Source organism: Sciurus vulgaris (genome assembly GCF_902686455.1).
Source record: "Sciurus vulgaris genome assembly, chromosome: 9".
NCBI lineage: Eukaryota > Metazoa > Chordata > Mammalia > Rodentia > Sciuridae > Sciurus > Sciurus vulgaris.
In genome coordinates, this window is record NC_136469.1 from 86,044,336 (window position 1) to 86,061,336 (window position 17,001).

At 36.5% G+C, this 17,001-nt stretch overlaps 1 protein-coding gene across 2 annotated transcripts; it reads right to left on the bottom strand.

The window, feature by feature from the left end:
* Positions 1-13,053: 13,053 nt before the first annotated feature.
* LOC306670066 (interleukin-8) lies at positions 13,054-16,153 on the bottom strand (the record flags this gene model as incomplete). Of its 2 annotated transcripts, XM_079154514.1 has the most annotated exons (4): positions 15,995-16,153; positions 14,954-15,089; positions 14,630-14,713; positions 13,054-14,224 (listed from the first exon to the last, which is right to left on the bottom strand). In XM_079154514.1, exons 1-4 carry the CDS (start codon positions 16,056-16,058, stop codon positions 14,203-14,205), a joined length of 306 nt encoding a protein of 101 aa, XP_079010640.1. In that variant the 5' UTR covers positions 16,059-16,153. The 2 variants fall into 2 exon arrangements, with proteins under 2 accessions (XP_079010640.1, XP_079010641.1); XM_079154515.1 differs by lacking the exon at positions 13,054-14,224 and having other exon boundaries at positions 14,626-14,713.
* Positions 16,154-17,001: the final 848 nt, after the last annotated feature.

Genomic DNA, 17,001 nt, shown 5'->3' on the forward strand with positions numbered 1-17,001 from the left:
AAATCTCTGGATCTCCCTTGTCCTTCCCCTCCCCATGAGCAAGGGGAATGAAGGGGCTGGTGGGGATCTGTTCCCCCAGATCGGAAGGACACCTAGCCCCACTCAACCTCTGTGATCCCGGCAAAGGCAGAGAGCTCTGCAAAGCCTCTGCTCACTCAACTCTCTGTACTAGACAGAGACAGCAATGAAGCAGCTTTGGCTCCGAACAAAGGAAAGTGGATCCGCCAGGCCCCAACCACTGACATATGGGGAGGCACTGTGGGAAGACTAGAATAGTGGGGGCATACCAGAAGGAAGTTGCCTGACTATCCAGTGACATAGAAACCCAGTTCCTGGATGGTGGCAACTGAGGACAGATAGCAGCTGCTACTATAAATTCTCTGAATACCCCAGGAAACTTAAACTGAAGGCACCTACAAAGATAGCTAGAGGGAGATCAGTTAAAGTGAAAAATTGCCAGAGGTTATACATAAGGAAGTGTCTGCTCCCAGCCTTAACTGGTCAGGTGCATAGCCTGACCCACAATCATAGACGGTGAGTGAAAAGGTATTATTTTGATATTTTCAGGATGTTGCATCAGACTTAGCAAACAGAGGGGATCCAGGCCTGCCATTCACAACCTGGGGAAGTGGAAACTAGAACTATAAATGCATATAGTTCCCATTTTATGTAAAATAAAATATGATCATTACTACATTTCAGAAAAGTAAATAGTTATTTATACTGAAAGTAAGGATCTCATATGAAAAGTTATTGTCACTAGCTCTTTGCAATAATACAGTGTTGGCATAAAATATCCAGAAGGATTTACTCACCTTTGTTACAGAAGCTCAATAAAAAATAATTTTACTATTTATTATTATCAGTAATTCCCTCAGTGACTCCTTTGACTTCTAGAGAAATAGAGGAAGGATAGAAACAGGTCAGCATTACAGATTCTTGAGAAATGTTAATGATGACTTGTGCTATGGAGTTAGAAGGAAGGAAGGAAGAAGAAAGGGAAGAAGGGAAAAAAGATAAGTAAGGAATTTATTATTGTATAGACATTTCTTAACCTGGATAAAAAGGGTGAAGAAACACAGATAGTACAGACTTGAATTCAGACTTATGTTTCTTAAGTCAGGAATCCAGTATAACTTATCCAAACTATCTTGAATGTCCCTTTCCTATGTCTACTCAATATGACACTTCTAGAATAGTTCTGATTTTGACTGCCAAGTTCCTTGTTTTTAGAGCTAAACAGAAAGTCTCCAGGTAATCTTAGAATATGTTGGAGGCTATTCTAACCAGTTAGAAGTAGGCAGTGCCAAGGGGAAAGGGCACGTAACAGGAGGGGAACCAGCCAAGGATTTGTACTGGAGATACAATCTCAATTATTGGGAATGTAATTAAGAGGAAAAGAAAAATGAATGATCAGAAGCTGTTGTTATGAAAACAGAGTGCAAGCCAAGAAAATTATATGGTATAAGAAGAAACTCATAAGCAAAGCTAAAGGAAGTTTGGTTTTCACTGAATTCTGGCCAATGTTACTGAGTAGTTAAGTCAATTAAAATGAGTCTCACTGAGTGAAATGTTGCCTAAATATGTTATTTGTTGTGTAGATCAAAATGACTTTTCTGATCTCCATATGTCTATCTCCTTATATCCTGTTTTGGTTTTCTACATCATCACAATTCAAATTAGACTGAGATCTTGTAAAGAAGGGAAGTAGGAATTTTGGACCAGATGGTAGGGGAGAAGTGCACTTGAGCTCAGTCGTACAGTTGTGCTTTATGATAAGCTGAGCCCTGTCACTGAAGGACATGCTCAGAGCATTTCTGCTTTATAGCCCATGTTCTAGTTTCACTGTCCCTGACAGAAAACTTCAAATTACTATATGCTGTAGATTTGGTAAGGGAGGGGTTTCCCATTTTTTCATATAAACCTTTTTTAATAAGCAATTTTATGTTTATAGAAAAATCAAGAAGATACAGAGTTCTTATATACCTATACCCAGTTTTTCCATTATTGGCCACATCTTATATTAATAGGGTAAGTTTGTTAACTAATCAGTATTGATACATTGTTATTAAAATCCATACCTGACTCAGATTTTCATGCTTTTGCCTAATGTCCTTTTGTGTTCTAGCTCAATGCAAGATACCACATGATGTCTAATTGTGAGACCTCCTAAGGCTCTTCTTAATTCTAACATTTGCTTAGAATTTTCTTATTGTGATGACCTTGGTAGTTTTCTCTCTTTTAATTTGTCTATTTATTTTTATTGAATTTTTTTCATACACGTATATAGGGTAATGTCTGTCTTATTCTACCATCCTTACCATTTCCACTGACCCACCCCTCCCCTCACTCCCCTCTGCATAATACAAAGTTTCTTCATTTTTCCCTACCCATCCCCCATTATGGATCAGCATCCACTTATCAGAGAAAACAGTGTCTTTAAATTTTGGGGATTGGCTTATTTCACTTAGCATGACATTCTCTAGTTCCATCCATTTACCTGCAAATGCCATAATTTCATTCTTCTTTAAGGTTGAATAATATTCCATTGTGTATATGTAGCACATTTCTTTATCCATTCATCTGTTGAAAGGCATCTATATTGGTTCCATAGTTTAGCTTTTGTGGATTGAGCTGCTATTAACATTGATGTGGCTGTGTCACTGTAGTATACTGATTTTAAGTCCTTTGGGTATAAACTGAGGAGTGAGATAGGTGGGTCAAATGGTTGTTTCATCCAAAGTTTTCCAAGGAATCTCCATACTGCTTTCCAAAGTGGTTGCACCAATCTGCAGTTCTACCAACAATGTATGAGTGTACCTTTTTTCCGACATCCTTGTCAAAACTTATTGTTGCTTGTATTCTTGATAATTGCTGTTCTGACTGAAGTGAGATGAAGTCTTAGAGTAGTTTTGATTTGCATTTCTCTAATTGCAAGAGATGATGAACAGTTTTTCATACACTTGTTGACAAACTGTATTTCTTCTTCTGTGAAGTGTCTGTTCAGTTCCTTAGTCCATTTATTGATTGGGTTATTTGTTTGTTTGTTTTTGATGTTAAGTTTTTTTAGTTCCTTGTATATACTGGAGATTAGTGTTCTATCTGAGGTGCATGTGGTAAATTTTTTTCCCATTCTGTGGGCTCTTTCTTCACATTATTGATTGTTTCCTTTGCTGAGCAGAAGCTTTTTTAGTTTGAATCCATCCCATTTATTGATTCTTAATTTTACTTCTTGCACTTTAGGAGTCTTGTTAAGGAAGTCAGGTTCTAACCTGACATGATAAAGGTTTGGGCCTACTTTTGCTTCTATTAGGTGCAGGGTATTTTCTTGATAGTTTTGAGAAGCACTAATGATGTGTTATATAGAATTCTTTATTGGAATTCATCTACCTTTTTTTTCCCATGATTAGACTGGGGTCATATATTTTGGGGAGGAAGACCCCAGAGGTGAGATAACATTTTCATTACCTCATTACCACTTGTGATATTGATTTGATCACTTGATGAGATAGTACTTTTCAGGTTGCTTCACTGTACAGTTATTCTTTCTCCTTCTCTTTTCATACTACAGTCTTTGGAATTAAGTCACTATGTATCTGACTTTAATAATTATGAAGTTATGATCCCCCTCCTAGGGGGAGAAGTATCTACATAAGTTGGTTGGTGAACTAGAAGATCAATAGATTCAGAAAAAAAATTTGGTGCTAGTAAAGGGACTTATAAGTAGATGTCAGAGTCCTTTTCATGGTAGCATAGAGGCCTCTAAAACATATTCATAAGTGAAGATGAATAAGATAGATCAGGAAAACAGAAAAAGGAGAAACATATTAAGATTTTCTTCTTTATTCAGATATTAGAATAATACTTGGTCAAGTCCAACCCACAAAATTTATAGACTTGGCAATCAAGAATTCTCCAAAAGATTACATTCACAGAGCACAGCTGTCAGGCACTAAGAAGAACGGAAGGAGGGTGGAAAGTTGGTGGGAGGATAATTCACACACATCACAATGAGGCTGCTGGAGACCTAGGGAGACCTGAATAGAAACAAGCCACTTCAATAATCTGTTTCTCAATGGGATTGCCCTCAGGGGCATAGTGGATATCTTTGGAAGCAAAAAGAAAAACCATATCTAGACAGAGATTTCTACTGGTAGAATCTTTTCCCATAAATGTTTAATTTAGGGAAATACTAAAAAACACAAGTGAAACAGCAAAGAGGCCTATGACCAAAGGTTGACTTAGGATGCAGATGATGGAATTACATTGTACCATGATTAAAACATGAGCTAAATCCATGCCCTGCAAAATGCAATTGCTAGATAGCTTGAAAGCGTATCTTCTTCTCCACACCATGATCTTTTGCAAAACCACTAGAACATTTCTTAGGATATATCTGAAACAAACTTTGGGTGGAAATGTTGATGACTGTTTCCCATTTTTGTATTCCATCAAAGGTATGCTTCTGTCCATCATCATAGTAACAAATAATGTTAGAAAATCTTATAACAATGTTTCTAACCTGATCTTTATCTAAGGAAATGCAAAAAGCACAGAAATCTTTCTTCACTCTTAAGAGTCGGATTCTTTATCTCATATCTTTTAGCACATTCCTAATTTCCCCTTCTGTAAATCTTGCAGAATGAAATTGAAAATCAGCATTTTCTCTAACACTTTGGAAAACTCCCTATTTGTTGTCTATGACTTCCACATCTTTGACTACTGATAACCAAACTTAAGGCAGTTTCTGTCCTCTGGCTTTCTTTCAAGGCAACTGAACGGAGAAATTACTGGTTTCTCAAAATTCCCTTAATACATTCTTGAGCAATTTTCACTTGCTATATTATCACCCCATAAGCAAAAAGCAGAATAGTTCTTCATCTTTTCTTATGAAATTTCTCAACATAGCCCAGATGGAAAGATAACTGTATTGCAATAAAAATTACTTATTTACTAAAATTTTGAAGATAAAATGGCAAATGTGATAATTAAGATTCTGTGTGTATGAAATATGTACTGTGGTATTTTATACTTAATGCGGTTTTAAGGTGAACACTTTATCATTCTCTCCCTGTACCTTTTGACTTCATGTTTGTGTATTTATATTCAGGCTTCTATTTGAGGAAATTAGATTGGTAATGTAAAGATCTCACAAAAGGATCAAAGGTCTGTGGTAAGAACTTCCATGTTCAGGTTCATGTCTAAATCTGTCTATACAAATGAAAGCCATGTCAATATACTTGATTTATTAATATAATTAAAGAAAAATGAAAGAAAAGTTTAATTGCAGCAGTTTGATAGGTTTTTCCTTCTATCTCACTCTTTTCCTTACATTCTCCCTGTGTTCTTTTTTTGATTTTTCCTTTTTTGGCTTGTTTACATGATGCTGAAATTCCAATTTGATCTATGTGATGGCCTTTTGTTCTGGGGGTGAGTATTCAGAATTGAACTCAGGGGCACTTTACCATTGAGCCACATCCCCAGCCCTATTCTGTATTTTGTTTAAAGACAGGGTCTCACTGAGTTGCTTAATGCCTCATTTTTGCTGAGGCTGGCTTTGAACTCAGAATGCTCCTGCCTCAGCCTCCTGAGCTAAGCCGCTGAGATTATAGGTGTGTGCCACTGCATCTAGCTGTGCTGAACGTTTAATGAACTATTTTGCTGTCTCACAGTCAGTGACAACTTGGTGAGACATTGAAGAAGTCACTTAGTATACATTAAAGGTGGTAAAGAGAAAATTGAGAAGTAGGTTTTGGAGTACTCACTAGAAAGATTCACCACATTGGTACTAATGTTTTCATTTTGCTTTTAGGGTTGAATGCTGACCAGATTAAAGATGTGTAGTCAACACATTAAGAGATTTTATATAAGATTGGGAGCTTTTCATTGACTTGATCTTCATATAGCAAAGCTCCTGAAATGGGACTTTTTGAGTTACTTTTGTGGCCTTCCACTTCTTTTTGGAAAGAGACCCTGAAGAATTGCATCTAGTTTTCACAATTTGAAATGAGGCTAATCAGAATTCACTAAAATTTTCATTTCTAGTGCTAAGCTCTTTTGAAAAATGCTTTGTTCACTTAGTATAGCTTTTGCTGTTAGTACTTTTCTGTTTCATGCCCAAGGCCAGTCATACTGAAATTCTTTCACTTCTCAAATCATGTCATGCTCTTGCCTGCAGATTACTTCCTCCCTCTGTCTAGACGGCTCTTCCCTACATATCCTTCTTCCCTTCATGCAGCTGTCTCCTATGCATCCTTCAGAATCTAGTTCAGATTTTCTTTCGAAAGTGTAGGCTAGTTGCATTGGATAAGCCCTGGCTTCTGCTTTCAAAGAACGCTGTGTTGCCTAGCTACATCTTATTAAAATTGCTCATTCATTATTCCACTTACTCATCTGTGAGACCCACAGGATGGCAGACTGCAAAGGTGGGTGGACAGAGACCTTGAAGTGAGAGAGGAGAATATAGAAATGAAATTTAGTCAGAACACTGAGAAAAAATAAGAGCCACAAGGCATGGCCTGAGAAGATATATAGGCAAGGAGAAATCTCTGGAAAGGAAACAATCAAGATGTTTCTGAACACTGAAAACCAGAGCTGAATTTCCAATTGTGGTTTCTTTATTACTTTATTAAATCTTTATTACTTCTATATGAGTTAATGTGAATTGGGAACTAAAAAAGAAAATCGGCTTTGCTCTATATTACAAATAATGTTGACCCACATACAGAAGAGCAGTCTCAGGCACCCAGAGTAATTGTAAGGAGCTAAATGACAGAAACAGTGGTTGTAATGTGAACCAACTAGTGGAAAAAAATAAGAGAGGACTTTCTTCCTCTCTTTAAATGTCCTGTAGCATGTCTGCTAAATATGAAAGGAACAGATGACCCTTTGGGAATTCAGATCACCTGGATTACATTAACCTGATTAATGAAAGTATTTGCACCTATGTCCTCTAGCAATCTTTAAAAGCCTTATTAATGTAAGAACATTCACATAGATTGATTGGTTTTGAATCAATGCAATTGACCATTTAGTCTAATTCTTTGTATCCAGGACAATGACTACATTTTTCTTTAAGGAAACTGAGGAGACTCCCTTGTCTTAATAGTCTCAATAGCTACTAAGATATTTTCTACCATGTTCTTCCTCAAAGATGTCTCAGATATTCTTGGATCTCTCACTTCAAAGAAAATTTTAAAAAGCTTCTTAATGAGTTACACACCCAGATGGTAGAAATTGTACTAGAAATGCATTGAATCTATAAATTAACTGGAGAAGAAATCACATCTGTTTATATTTAGTTCCAGTCCATGAATACGGCATATTTTTCTTATTTGTAGATCTCCTCTGATGTCTTTCAATAAAGCATAATAATTTTCTTCATTAAAGTTCTTACACAGCTTAGTTAAATTTCCTCCCTGCCATTTTAGATGGTGATGTAATTTGCACAATATGCTTGAAACTGCCATTTCTGACTGTTTGTACTTGGTGTATAGAGAAGCAATTTGTTTTTAGAAATTGTTTTCATGCTCAGCTAAATTCTTTAAGCTGAATCAACGACCTTTATATTCCTTTGAGTTTTACCTCAAAAAGATATGACCTACAGATGATTTCTCTTTTGTTTCTTTCCACTCACTAGGACTTTTAAAAATATCTTTGTTCCTGTCTCTCTGTATTGCTCAGGATGTTCAATAAAAAGTTTAAAAGAAAAGTGAAAATAGATTCCTTGTTTTCTCCCAAGTTTAACTTTTAAGACATTAAGATTCTACCTTTAAGTGTTAATCTGCTATCATTTTTCATTTTATCAAAAACCTTCACAACCTTAAAGTAATTCCCTCTCATTCTACAAGTTCTCTATTGGAAACATGATTGGATGCTAAATCATATCTCCCCCAATGAATTTTCCCCCAATGAATCTAAGTTTTAGAATTTAATGCCAGTAAATTAAACTTAATTTATTCTTAAAATTTTCAATCTCTCTATTTTTATAAATTTTATTTATTTTTCAGAACAATCAAATTGTATAAATCTTCTTTACTGGTTTTTTTTATTGTAAACAAATGGGATACATGTTGTTTCTCTATTTGTACATGGAGTCAAGCCATACCATTTGTGTAATCATAAATTTACATAGGGTAATGTTGTTTGATTCATTCTGTTATTTTTCCCTTCCCCCCACCGCTCCCACCCCTCTTTTCCCTCTATACAGTCCTTCCTTCCTCCATTCTTACCACCCTCCTTATCCCTAACCCTAAACCTAACCCTAACCCTAATGCTAACTCCTCCCACCCCCCATTATATGTCTTCATCTGCTTATCAGCGAGATCATTCATCCTTTGGTTTTTTGAGATTGGCTTATCTCACTTAGCATGATATTCTCCAATTTCATCCATTTGCCTGCAAATGCCATAATTTTATCATTCTTCATGGCGGAGTAATATTTCGTTTTATATATATATATATATATATATATATATGCCAGTTTCTTTATCCATTCATCAACTGAAGGGCATCTAGGTTGGTTCCACAATCTGGCTATGGTGAACTGAGCAGCAATGAACATTGATGTGGCTGTATCTCTGTAGTATGCTGATTTTAAGTCCTTTGGGTATAGGCCAAGGAGTGGGATAGCTGGGTCAAATGGTGGTTCCATTCCAAGCTTTCTGAGGAATCTCCATACTGCTTTCCAGAGTGGCTGCACTAATTTGCAACCCCACCAGCAATGTATGAGTGTACCTTTCTCCACACATCCTCGCCAACACCTATTGTTGCTTGTGTTCTTGGTAATCGCCATTCTAATTGGGGTGAGATGAAATCTTAGGGTAGTTTTGATTTGCATTTCTCTTATTACTAGAGATGTTGAACATTTTTCCATATGTTTGTTGATTGCTTGTAGATCTTCTTCTGTGAAGTGTCTGTTCATTTCCTTAGCCCATTTGTTGAGTGGATTATTTGTATTTTTGGTGTAGAGCTTTTTGAGTTCTTTGTAGATTCTGGAAATTAGCGCTCTATCTGAAGTATGAGTGGCAAAGATATTCTCCCACTCTGTAGGCTCTCTCTTCACATTGCTGATGGTTTCCTTTGCTGAGAGAAAGCTTTTTAGTTTGAATCTATCCCAGTTGTTCCTTATTTCCCATTACTTTTGAGAATGAAGCTACTTTGCTAAGTTCCTCACTGAGATGTGCCATTGGTTATTGAGCTGCCTATGGCTGCTTATCCAGGATTTATTTTCCCCTTTGTGACAAACAGGTTAAATCTTGCTTCATAGGTAAGCTGACGATAAGAGCTTGAAGTAAGGCCCCTTCTTAATATTCCTGAGGCAGAATATTGTCCTATGGTGGCTATTTCCTGTAGTATTGAACCTGTTGATAACATAATTAAGCTTTATCTTTGAGATCCTATAATTCCTATTAGCTAAGAAGTTTAGGAACTCCATAATGGCCTTTTGATATTTCTCCTGAGTGGAGGCACATAAAGGATGTCATTTACTTACTGGAGAACAATCACAGATGTTTTATCTCTGAATTTTGTTAAGTCCTTAGCTAAGGTTTGTGCGGAACAGGTGAGGGCCATCTAAATCCTGAGGCAACACTGTCTAGGTTAGTTGAGATACAGTATCTGGTGTCAAACAGAAATTGCTATTCAGGTCTAAACAGGAAAAGCCATCTTTTAAATCTAACTTAGTAAACCAAGCAGCAGTTGGAATCCAAGATAAAAGTGTATGGATTAAGAACTACAGGGTGGGGGAAATTACTGCTTCATTATTCTAAGGTTCTGAACTAGGCAGTTTGCTTTTTAACTCCTAAAATGAGCAAATTGCATGGACTATTGCAAGGCATTAAAAGTTTCCATCAGTTTGAATGATCTTTAATAAGTCCTTTTCCTTGCCTTTATGTTCCCTTTTCTTTCTTTTTGATATCTATTAAAAAATGGAAGATGCAAGCTGGAGAAGATCATCTGAGGATTGATCAGGGCCACCTGCCAATTTTTGTAATTTCCTCTAAATATTTGGGGCTGACTAAATGATAAATTTATACTTTACAAGTAGGTGGCCCTTTATGGATTCAGGATTCAGAGTGGTGTGTTTTCTTATTGCTTTCCTAAGTCTCTCCATGAAAATAGCAGGACTTTCCTGAAGGCTGCATAATAGTTTTTTAGGCATCCTATTCATTATTCGAATCCCAGTTAGGATGGTTTCTGGGAACTGTCTGTTCTCTAGATGGTTAATAGCATAATTTTCCAGCTGAAGTCAAATACCTGGCGTAAGTTTTGAAACATCTCAATATTTATTAGGATCCTCCAAAAGCCTCCTTAAATTTATTTTTGTCTGTCTTAAGTTGGGAGGGTTCCCTCATTTTCCTCCCTTAGTAGGCGATTCCTGAAGTCTTTCACCTCTCATGGTAGAGATTATTGATGTCAAGCAGGGTAACATATGAAAGGCACTTTTCATTTGCAATTTAGCAGTATGCAGGCTAGTGGTGAACCTGGCAATACTGTTGAGAGAGAAGCTCCCTTCTGAGTTAGAAGTATTAGGGACGTCTCCCTAACTTTGAGCTTCCTAATGGTCCAGAAAAACCTGTCTCTCATTACCTGGCTTTGCCCAAAGTTATTTCTGTCCTTCTTCGGCAAAGTGCTAGGGTTCTAGTTTGCCCTGTGCTAGAGACCCTGGGAGGATTCAGACTTAAAGGCATTACTGCTTTCCTCCTTCCACTATATGAAAAACGATGACAAAAGTAAAAAGTGCGCCTTTTGCCTATCTTTTTGCCCTGTAGACTAAAGGAATCTCCGGAGGGTGAGGGGACATCTATTGGTTGTTAGTCATATAATGCCCTTTGCTTGGAGGGTCTCACGGGAGGAGTTTTTAAGTGCCTCCCTCTTGCAGCTTAAAGAGAACACAGTGAGCACATTTAAGCACAGGAACAGTAATGGGGAGACTCTACATGTCTAGACTAGTGAAGGCTAATTATGCGAACAAAGGGAACCTGGGCATTTTCATACTAATCATCCCAGGCCTTAATCCTACAGCTTGAATTCCTAATGTCTAACCAGCAAGGGAAGGGGAGCATCCAGGAGGGAGTGGATGTGTGGGAGTGTTGTGCACTGTGTGGCCCATACGGAGTCAAAGGTAATTGGCGCTTTCCCTCAGTGCCATTCGTCTACCGATCACTCTCAATACCCCTCAGGGCTGTCGGGAGGGGGAGTCCGGAGAAGGAACCTTTGGGGTCCACCCGAGAGTAGCCCGGGCCGAGAACCCCGCAGTTGTTCCAACCCTTCCTCCACCTCCACGCATCCTGGGCAGATAGGGACTAGGGACACCGTACTAGCGGCAATTGTGCTCCGGGCCTGGACAGAAAAGTAGGAAATGGCTTCAGCACAGTCCAACATGCCTACAGAGCAGGTGATTGGAAACTGCCTGGGCCCGGAAATCTCTCACCCGAGTCTTAAGAATGGCGGCTGCACTAACTGCGTTTAAGTAGCCAACGGGTGCCCATTTTGCCCTCCAAAAATAGAGAGACAGAAAGATGCACCTCAAACAGATGTGGGGTGCGTGGAGAGAGAAGCTCACTTACCTAGGCGTAAATCTCGGTGGGACCTCCAAATCTGATACCGCCGTTTACCGGTGACGAGTTCTGCTCCTTCTAATGTTGAAGATTGAACACTAGAGAAGCACGCCAAGGCAAGCATATTAAGCAGGTTTTATTTAAAGGTAATAATACAGACTTCTCCCAGCAGGAAGAAGGGGGCCATGGCTGATGTTCTAAAGTCCCCTTTACTGGTTTATTGTTTGCCCTCTTCTTTATCACTTTTCTATTTCTATTATTCTTAAGATGGTATAATTATGTGTTTCTTGGTGTAGTTATAAGAATTTATCCATTATATATTTTAATGTTCTTTTGCTAAGTGCACAGATGTTTATAATTTTCAAATGTGCTTAAAATTGTCGAATATGATAAATTAAATGTATACCAGCATAAATCTCTCTCATGAGCAAGCTCAAAACTAAGCTTTCTTTGGACAACCAGTGAAAGATCATCACTAAATTCTAAGGACACCTTTGTGGCATAAGGAAAAATTGAGCAGAAGGACTGGGAGATAATACAATAAGAAATGGGGAACATATATATTGGTAAATAGGTAAGTAAATCTGCTTATCTCATACAAGGAGACTTTTGGAGAAAGGGAGAACAAGCTATCCAACAACAGTTGCATATGAGCTAGGATATGCAACTGTGGATAGATGTGAATCAAAATCTTAAAGTCCCAGTTTTTTGATTAGGAATGTACATTAAAATACTGGCAAGGTCTTGAAACCATATATCATTATTTTATCTCATTTCTGGAAAGATTTTGGCTCTTGTCACTTCAAATGTTATCTTTGACCTTTTCCTCTCTTGATTATAAAAACCCAGTTAGACATCTATAAAACCTCATCCCTGTATCCTGCATGACTTTCGACTTCTGTTTTTTGACTCAGTACCTCTTTATCTCTCTGCTAGGAATGGAAGATAAAGTTCTTTGGTTCTTTTTCCTAAATAGTTCTCCAATTTTATTATCAGCTCTGCCTGACCTCTTATGAAACTCATTCAATGAGTGACCTACTTAAATTATTATATTTTTACTTTTCAGAGTGTTTGATTTATTTTCAAATATGCTTGGTCTTTAATTATATTTTAGGTTAGGTTATATCATTTGTGTCAAGTTTACTTCTCAATTATTGATAAACATATCATAATGTGTACTTTCTTCCTTCTTTAGTTATCTGCATTCAGACATTTGGACAATAGACTGGTTGATTGAAAATCTGAAGTCAGACTTGTTAGCACAATGGTATGCCAGGGGGAGTTGAGAAAATTTCCAACATTCTGTCTTGGAAACCCAAACTGTCTGTAACCAATTTCTTGAAAGGGGTTATGTGTATCTGTAGTAAAAGTTTATAGAAAGTCTACAAGAAATTCTAAGGCAGAATATTTGTTTTTAAATCAAATTTGATTTTAATACAAACGAATAGATTTCCAATAAATTAAAGCTACAAAAGAAAGACAAACACCTGAAGACTTTGATAGTAAATTATATTTTAAATGTTTTGTAGTTACATTTATGTTTCCATGCTATCATACACAATAGAAAAAAAAAATCTTTGGGAACTCATAAAAACATCTTAAAGTTTAAAAAAGTGTGGTAGTTAAAAAGTAATTATGTAAATCAAATTATGAGAATCTATTTGTACCTCGTAAACAAATTTAAACCACTAAGAAATTACAGTGCTTGCTGTTAAATTTTGACTGTTTTGAGACAGGTAGTCCTAACTCAGGATTCTATAATTCATCATGGCACTGCTAACAAGCTACCAATAACAAGGTAAGAGCAAGAGCATCAAAACTAGGATTGTCAGCTCAACTAAAATTTCAGGTAACAATGACACACCTACAGTGAAACATTATTTGTTGTTTACCTTAACTAAAATTTAACTGATTATCTATTGTTTCATTAAGGCTATACATTCTGAACAAAAGTTCTATAATAAAGCAAAATTTAATATATACAATAAATATAAATTCCCTCTAACATCATTGTACTATCCTATCAAACAAGATTCTTCTGTTTCCTTTTCCATTGTTTCAAACTCATGCACAAATATGACCTTATGTGAGGCTTAAATAAATATTTAAATAATAAATAGGTGAATAAGTTACACTTGAAAATAATTTACATGAAAAGAACTTAAAGTGCTTCCACATGTCCTCACAACATCCCTGTGAGGTAGGATGCAAAAACTGATATGTTTTTCCCCAGTTTAGGAATAAAGGAGAAACCAAGGATCTGCAGATGAGAGCAGCCAGACTTCACAAATAAAAATCTAAGATTTCCTGCTAAATTTGAATTTAAAGAAAACATCATTGTGCCATAATTTTCATCTAATGCTTGAAATATCACATTTCTAGCAAACTAATTCCTAAACTTGCCATATTTCAAGTAATTTTTTAAAACAAATACATCCTATAGATTACATGACATAATGAAAAAAATCTATTGTTTTACTGAAATTTAAATTTAACTGGGCATCCTGTATTTTATCTGGCAAACTCATAAGAGACCCACACAATACATGAAATGCTGAAGTAGATTTGTTTGAAGTTTCATTGGCATCTTTACTGAAGAATTCTTGAAAACCATGGAGAACACAGCTTTTTTTTTTTTTTTTTATGGTTCTTGCTTCTCAGCCCTGAAAATAAACAAAACAGAATAAAATAACAATATTATCAATATTCTAATAAAGAGACAAGTAGGGTTCTTGAAAATATATTTTCTTGAAAAATTATTGTATTTTCAGACATTCATGTGTTAGAAATGTCTTATAATTTTGACTGTATATAGGGAAACCAGAAACATTATCTAAAACAGAACACTTGTGAAGTACAGATCATAGGCATAAGCAGCTTCCCTGGACAAGCTGGAATGCATGGTCTTCCCAGTTATGAATACAGCAAACCCACTATTGCTGCTTTTTTTTTAAACAAATGATTTTTAATTTAAAAATTTTTAGCGGCAGCAGGAAATTAATGGACTGAGTTTGGGACTGTAACCTCAGAATAAATGAAGAATTTAAATAACTTTTTAAAAAACTTACCTCTTCAAAAATATCTCCACGACCTTCTGCACCCACTTTTCCTTGGGGTTCAGGCAGAGTTCTCTTCCATCAACTAGCTTGACACTGAAATGAGAAAGATGGTTAACATCAACACTTAACTTCCCCTTCAAACCATGGTTTCTCAAGTACAGGCAAAATCTAAGACCAAAGTAGCTTCAACTTCAAATAGCATGTGACAAAGAGTTCTGGGTTTTTTGCTCACTATTATATTCCCAGTACCTAGAACTTTCCTGGCTACTTCCACTTTCCTCAAATTTCAGTTTGCTCAAGCAAATTAATTAATCATTTTTTTAAAGTACTTACATGATTTCAGAATTGGCACAGTGTGGTCCACTCTCGATCACTCTCAATTCTTTGATATATTTGGGGTGGAAAGGTGTGGAATGAGTCTTTATGCACTGGCATCGAAGTTCTGTGCCAATCCTTGTCAGAACTGCAGCTGTGAAGAAGAAATAAAGAAAGGTTAGGGATTTTATCAACAGGTACAGCTCTGTTAGCTACTCCGTCTTTGAGCCCAACATGATTATCTGGGTAACACTAGAAAACCCAATCTTGACATCGACATCCATATGGCACCCTAGTCCTTGACCTCAGTGTTGCTCTTTGTTTTAAAAAAGATGTTGCTGAAAATATTGAATAGCTTTCAACATGAAGTGTTGGAGTTGTCTTTGTGCTAGGTTGACATCTTCATGGTACCTTTTCTTCTAATCAATGTTACACAATCGTCTGTAATAATGAGATGCTATTTAACACATGCAAACTCAGTTTCGCCAACACAGAAACTGCTTTCAGTTTCAGACTTAACAGAAAATGTAAATGAGCTTCATAGAGATGTCATATCACAGTAGAATCCTTAATGCGTAAAGAAAAATATATAGAAATTTATGCTATCAGCATTCTAAACTATTTCATAGGAGCAATCTTGAGGTCTATAATCAGGGTATCTTTAAAGCAATCAGGAATTGATAATTATCTGAGGTTTGTCAAGAAAGTACTATTTGGAGTCAAATTATCTGAGTTAAACCTGCTCAATATTACTAGATAATGTAGTTAACTGTAGCCCTTAATAGAATATCCTATCAATTAAAGATTTATGTGAAATATATACATACTGGAGTATAAATTTTAAGAATGGTGTCAATATTAATCAAACTTTATACTTTACTAAGTGTTATAGAGATACAGCCTAAAAAGTAAAATTTCCACTTAACATTAAATCATTAAATAACTGCAAAGATTACTTTGTCTTCCTGATGTTTGTTATCAATCCATTTAGGGTTGCTTTCCATCTGGGTCTCATATTGAGACACACAGAAAGTCTGTACATGAGAAAGTTGTGCTTACCTTCACAGAGAACTGCAGAAAGTAGGAAGGCTACCAAGAGAGCCACAGCCAGCTTGGAAGTCATGTTTACTCAAGATGAAGTGATTTCTTCCGGTTTCCTTTTGGCTCTTGTTCTACAAGCTGTGTGCTCAGCTGTCTCTGAGGATCTGTCTGAATGGAGTGCTCCCTGGCTTTTTATATTATCACAACACTAGAGAATAGATGCACCCTCATCCTAGAATTGTGTCAGAGGAATTTCCACAATCTGCAACCACCTCCTGTCCTCGAGGCCAAACCTGAGTCATCAGACTTCCCTGATTGGTTCCTTATCACGTTTTCAGTATGATTGAAGTTTTCTTTGATCTTTGAAATAATGTTGACAGATATTCTTATGTATGCAAGTTTCCCAGTTTAATGAATTATCATCAAAGATATTCCTCTTTTTATGGATAACTATCAGAGTACTCCATGACAGAGTGGAGCTGTTAGAACAAAGTCATGGATTGTTCTTTTTATGATAGGATCATTTCTTTGGGCAAATGATATGAGCTGTGAAGATAATGAAGGTAATCTCATTAGCCGGTTTTATTGGGTACATAATTTTGGTAAGTCCTTTTCTAAGATATTGGAGCACTTCCAGGAACTGTTACTGCTGTCAAGGAGCATAGTCAAACTTTAAAATTTTAGTTATTAATATATGTAAATAGAATTAAAAGGCACACCTTCTGCATACAAAAATAATTCAGTTTCAAAACCATTTATGTTGCTGCTTTCTGAGTACTGTGGAGGATCTAGAGAGGGTAAAACTTAGCAGCTATAAAGAATTTGATCGATCTGAAGAAGAAAACCACATAAGGACTATTATGGAGGAGATAAGTGAGGCTGAGATATTAATTTCAGTCAAGGGCATAAGAGTAGACTCTTCCAAAAGCAATTCAAGCTTTGAATTGAGGGTGTTGAATGATGGGAGGATAGCCACAGGGGAAGAGGAGAGGGAGCAGCACATCTAGGCAAAGACACTATACACG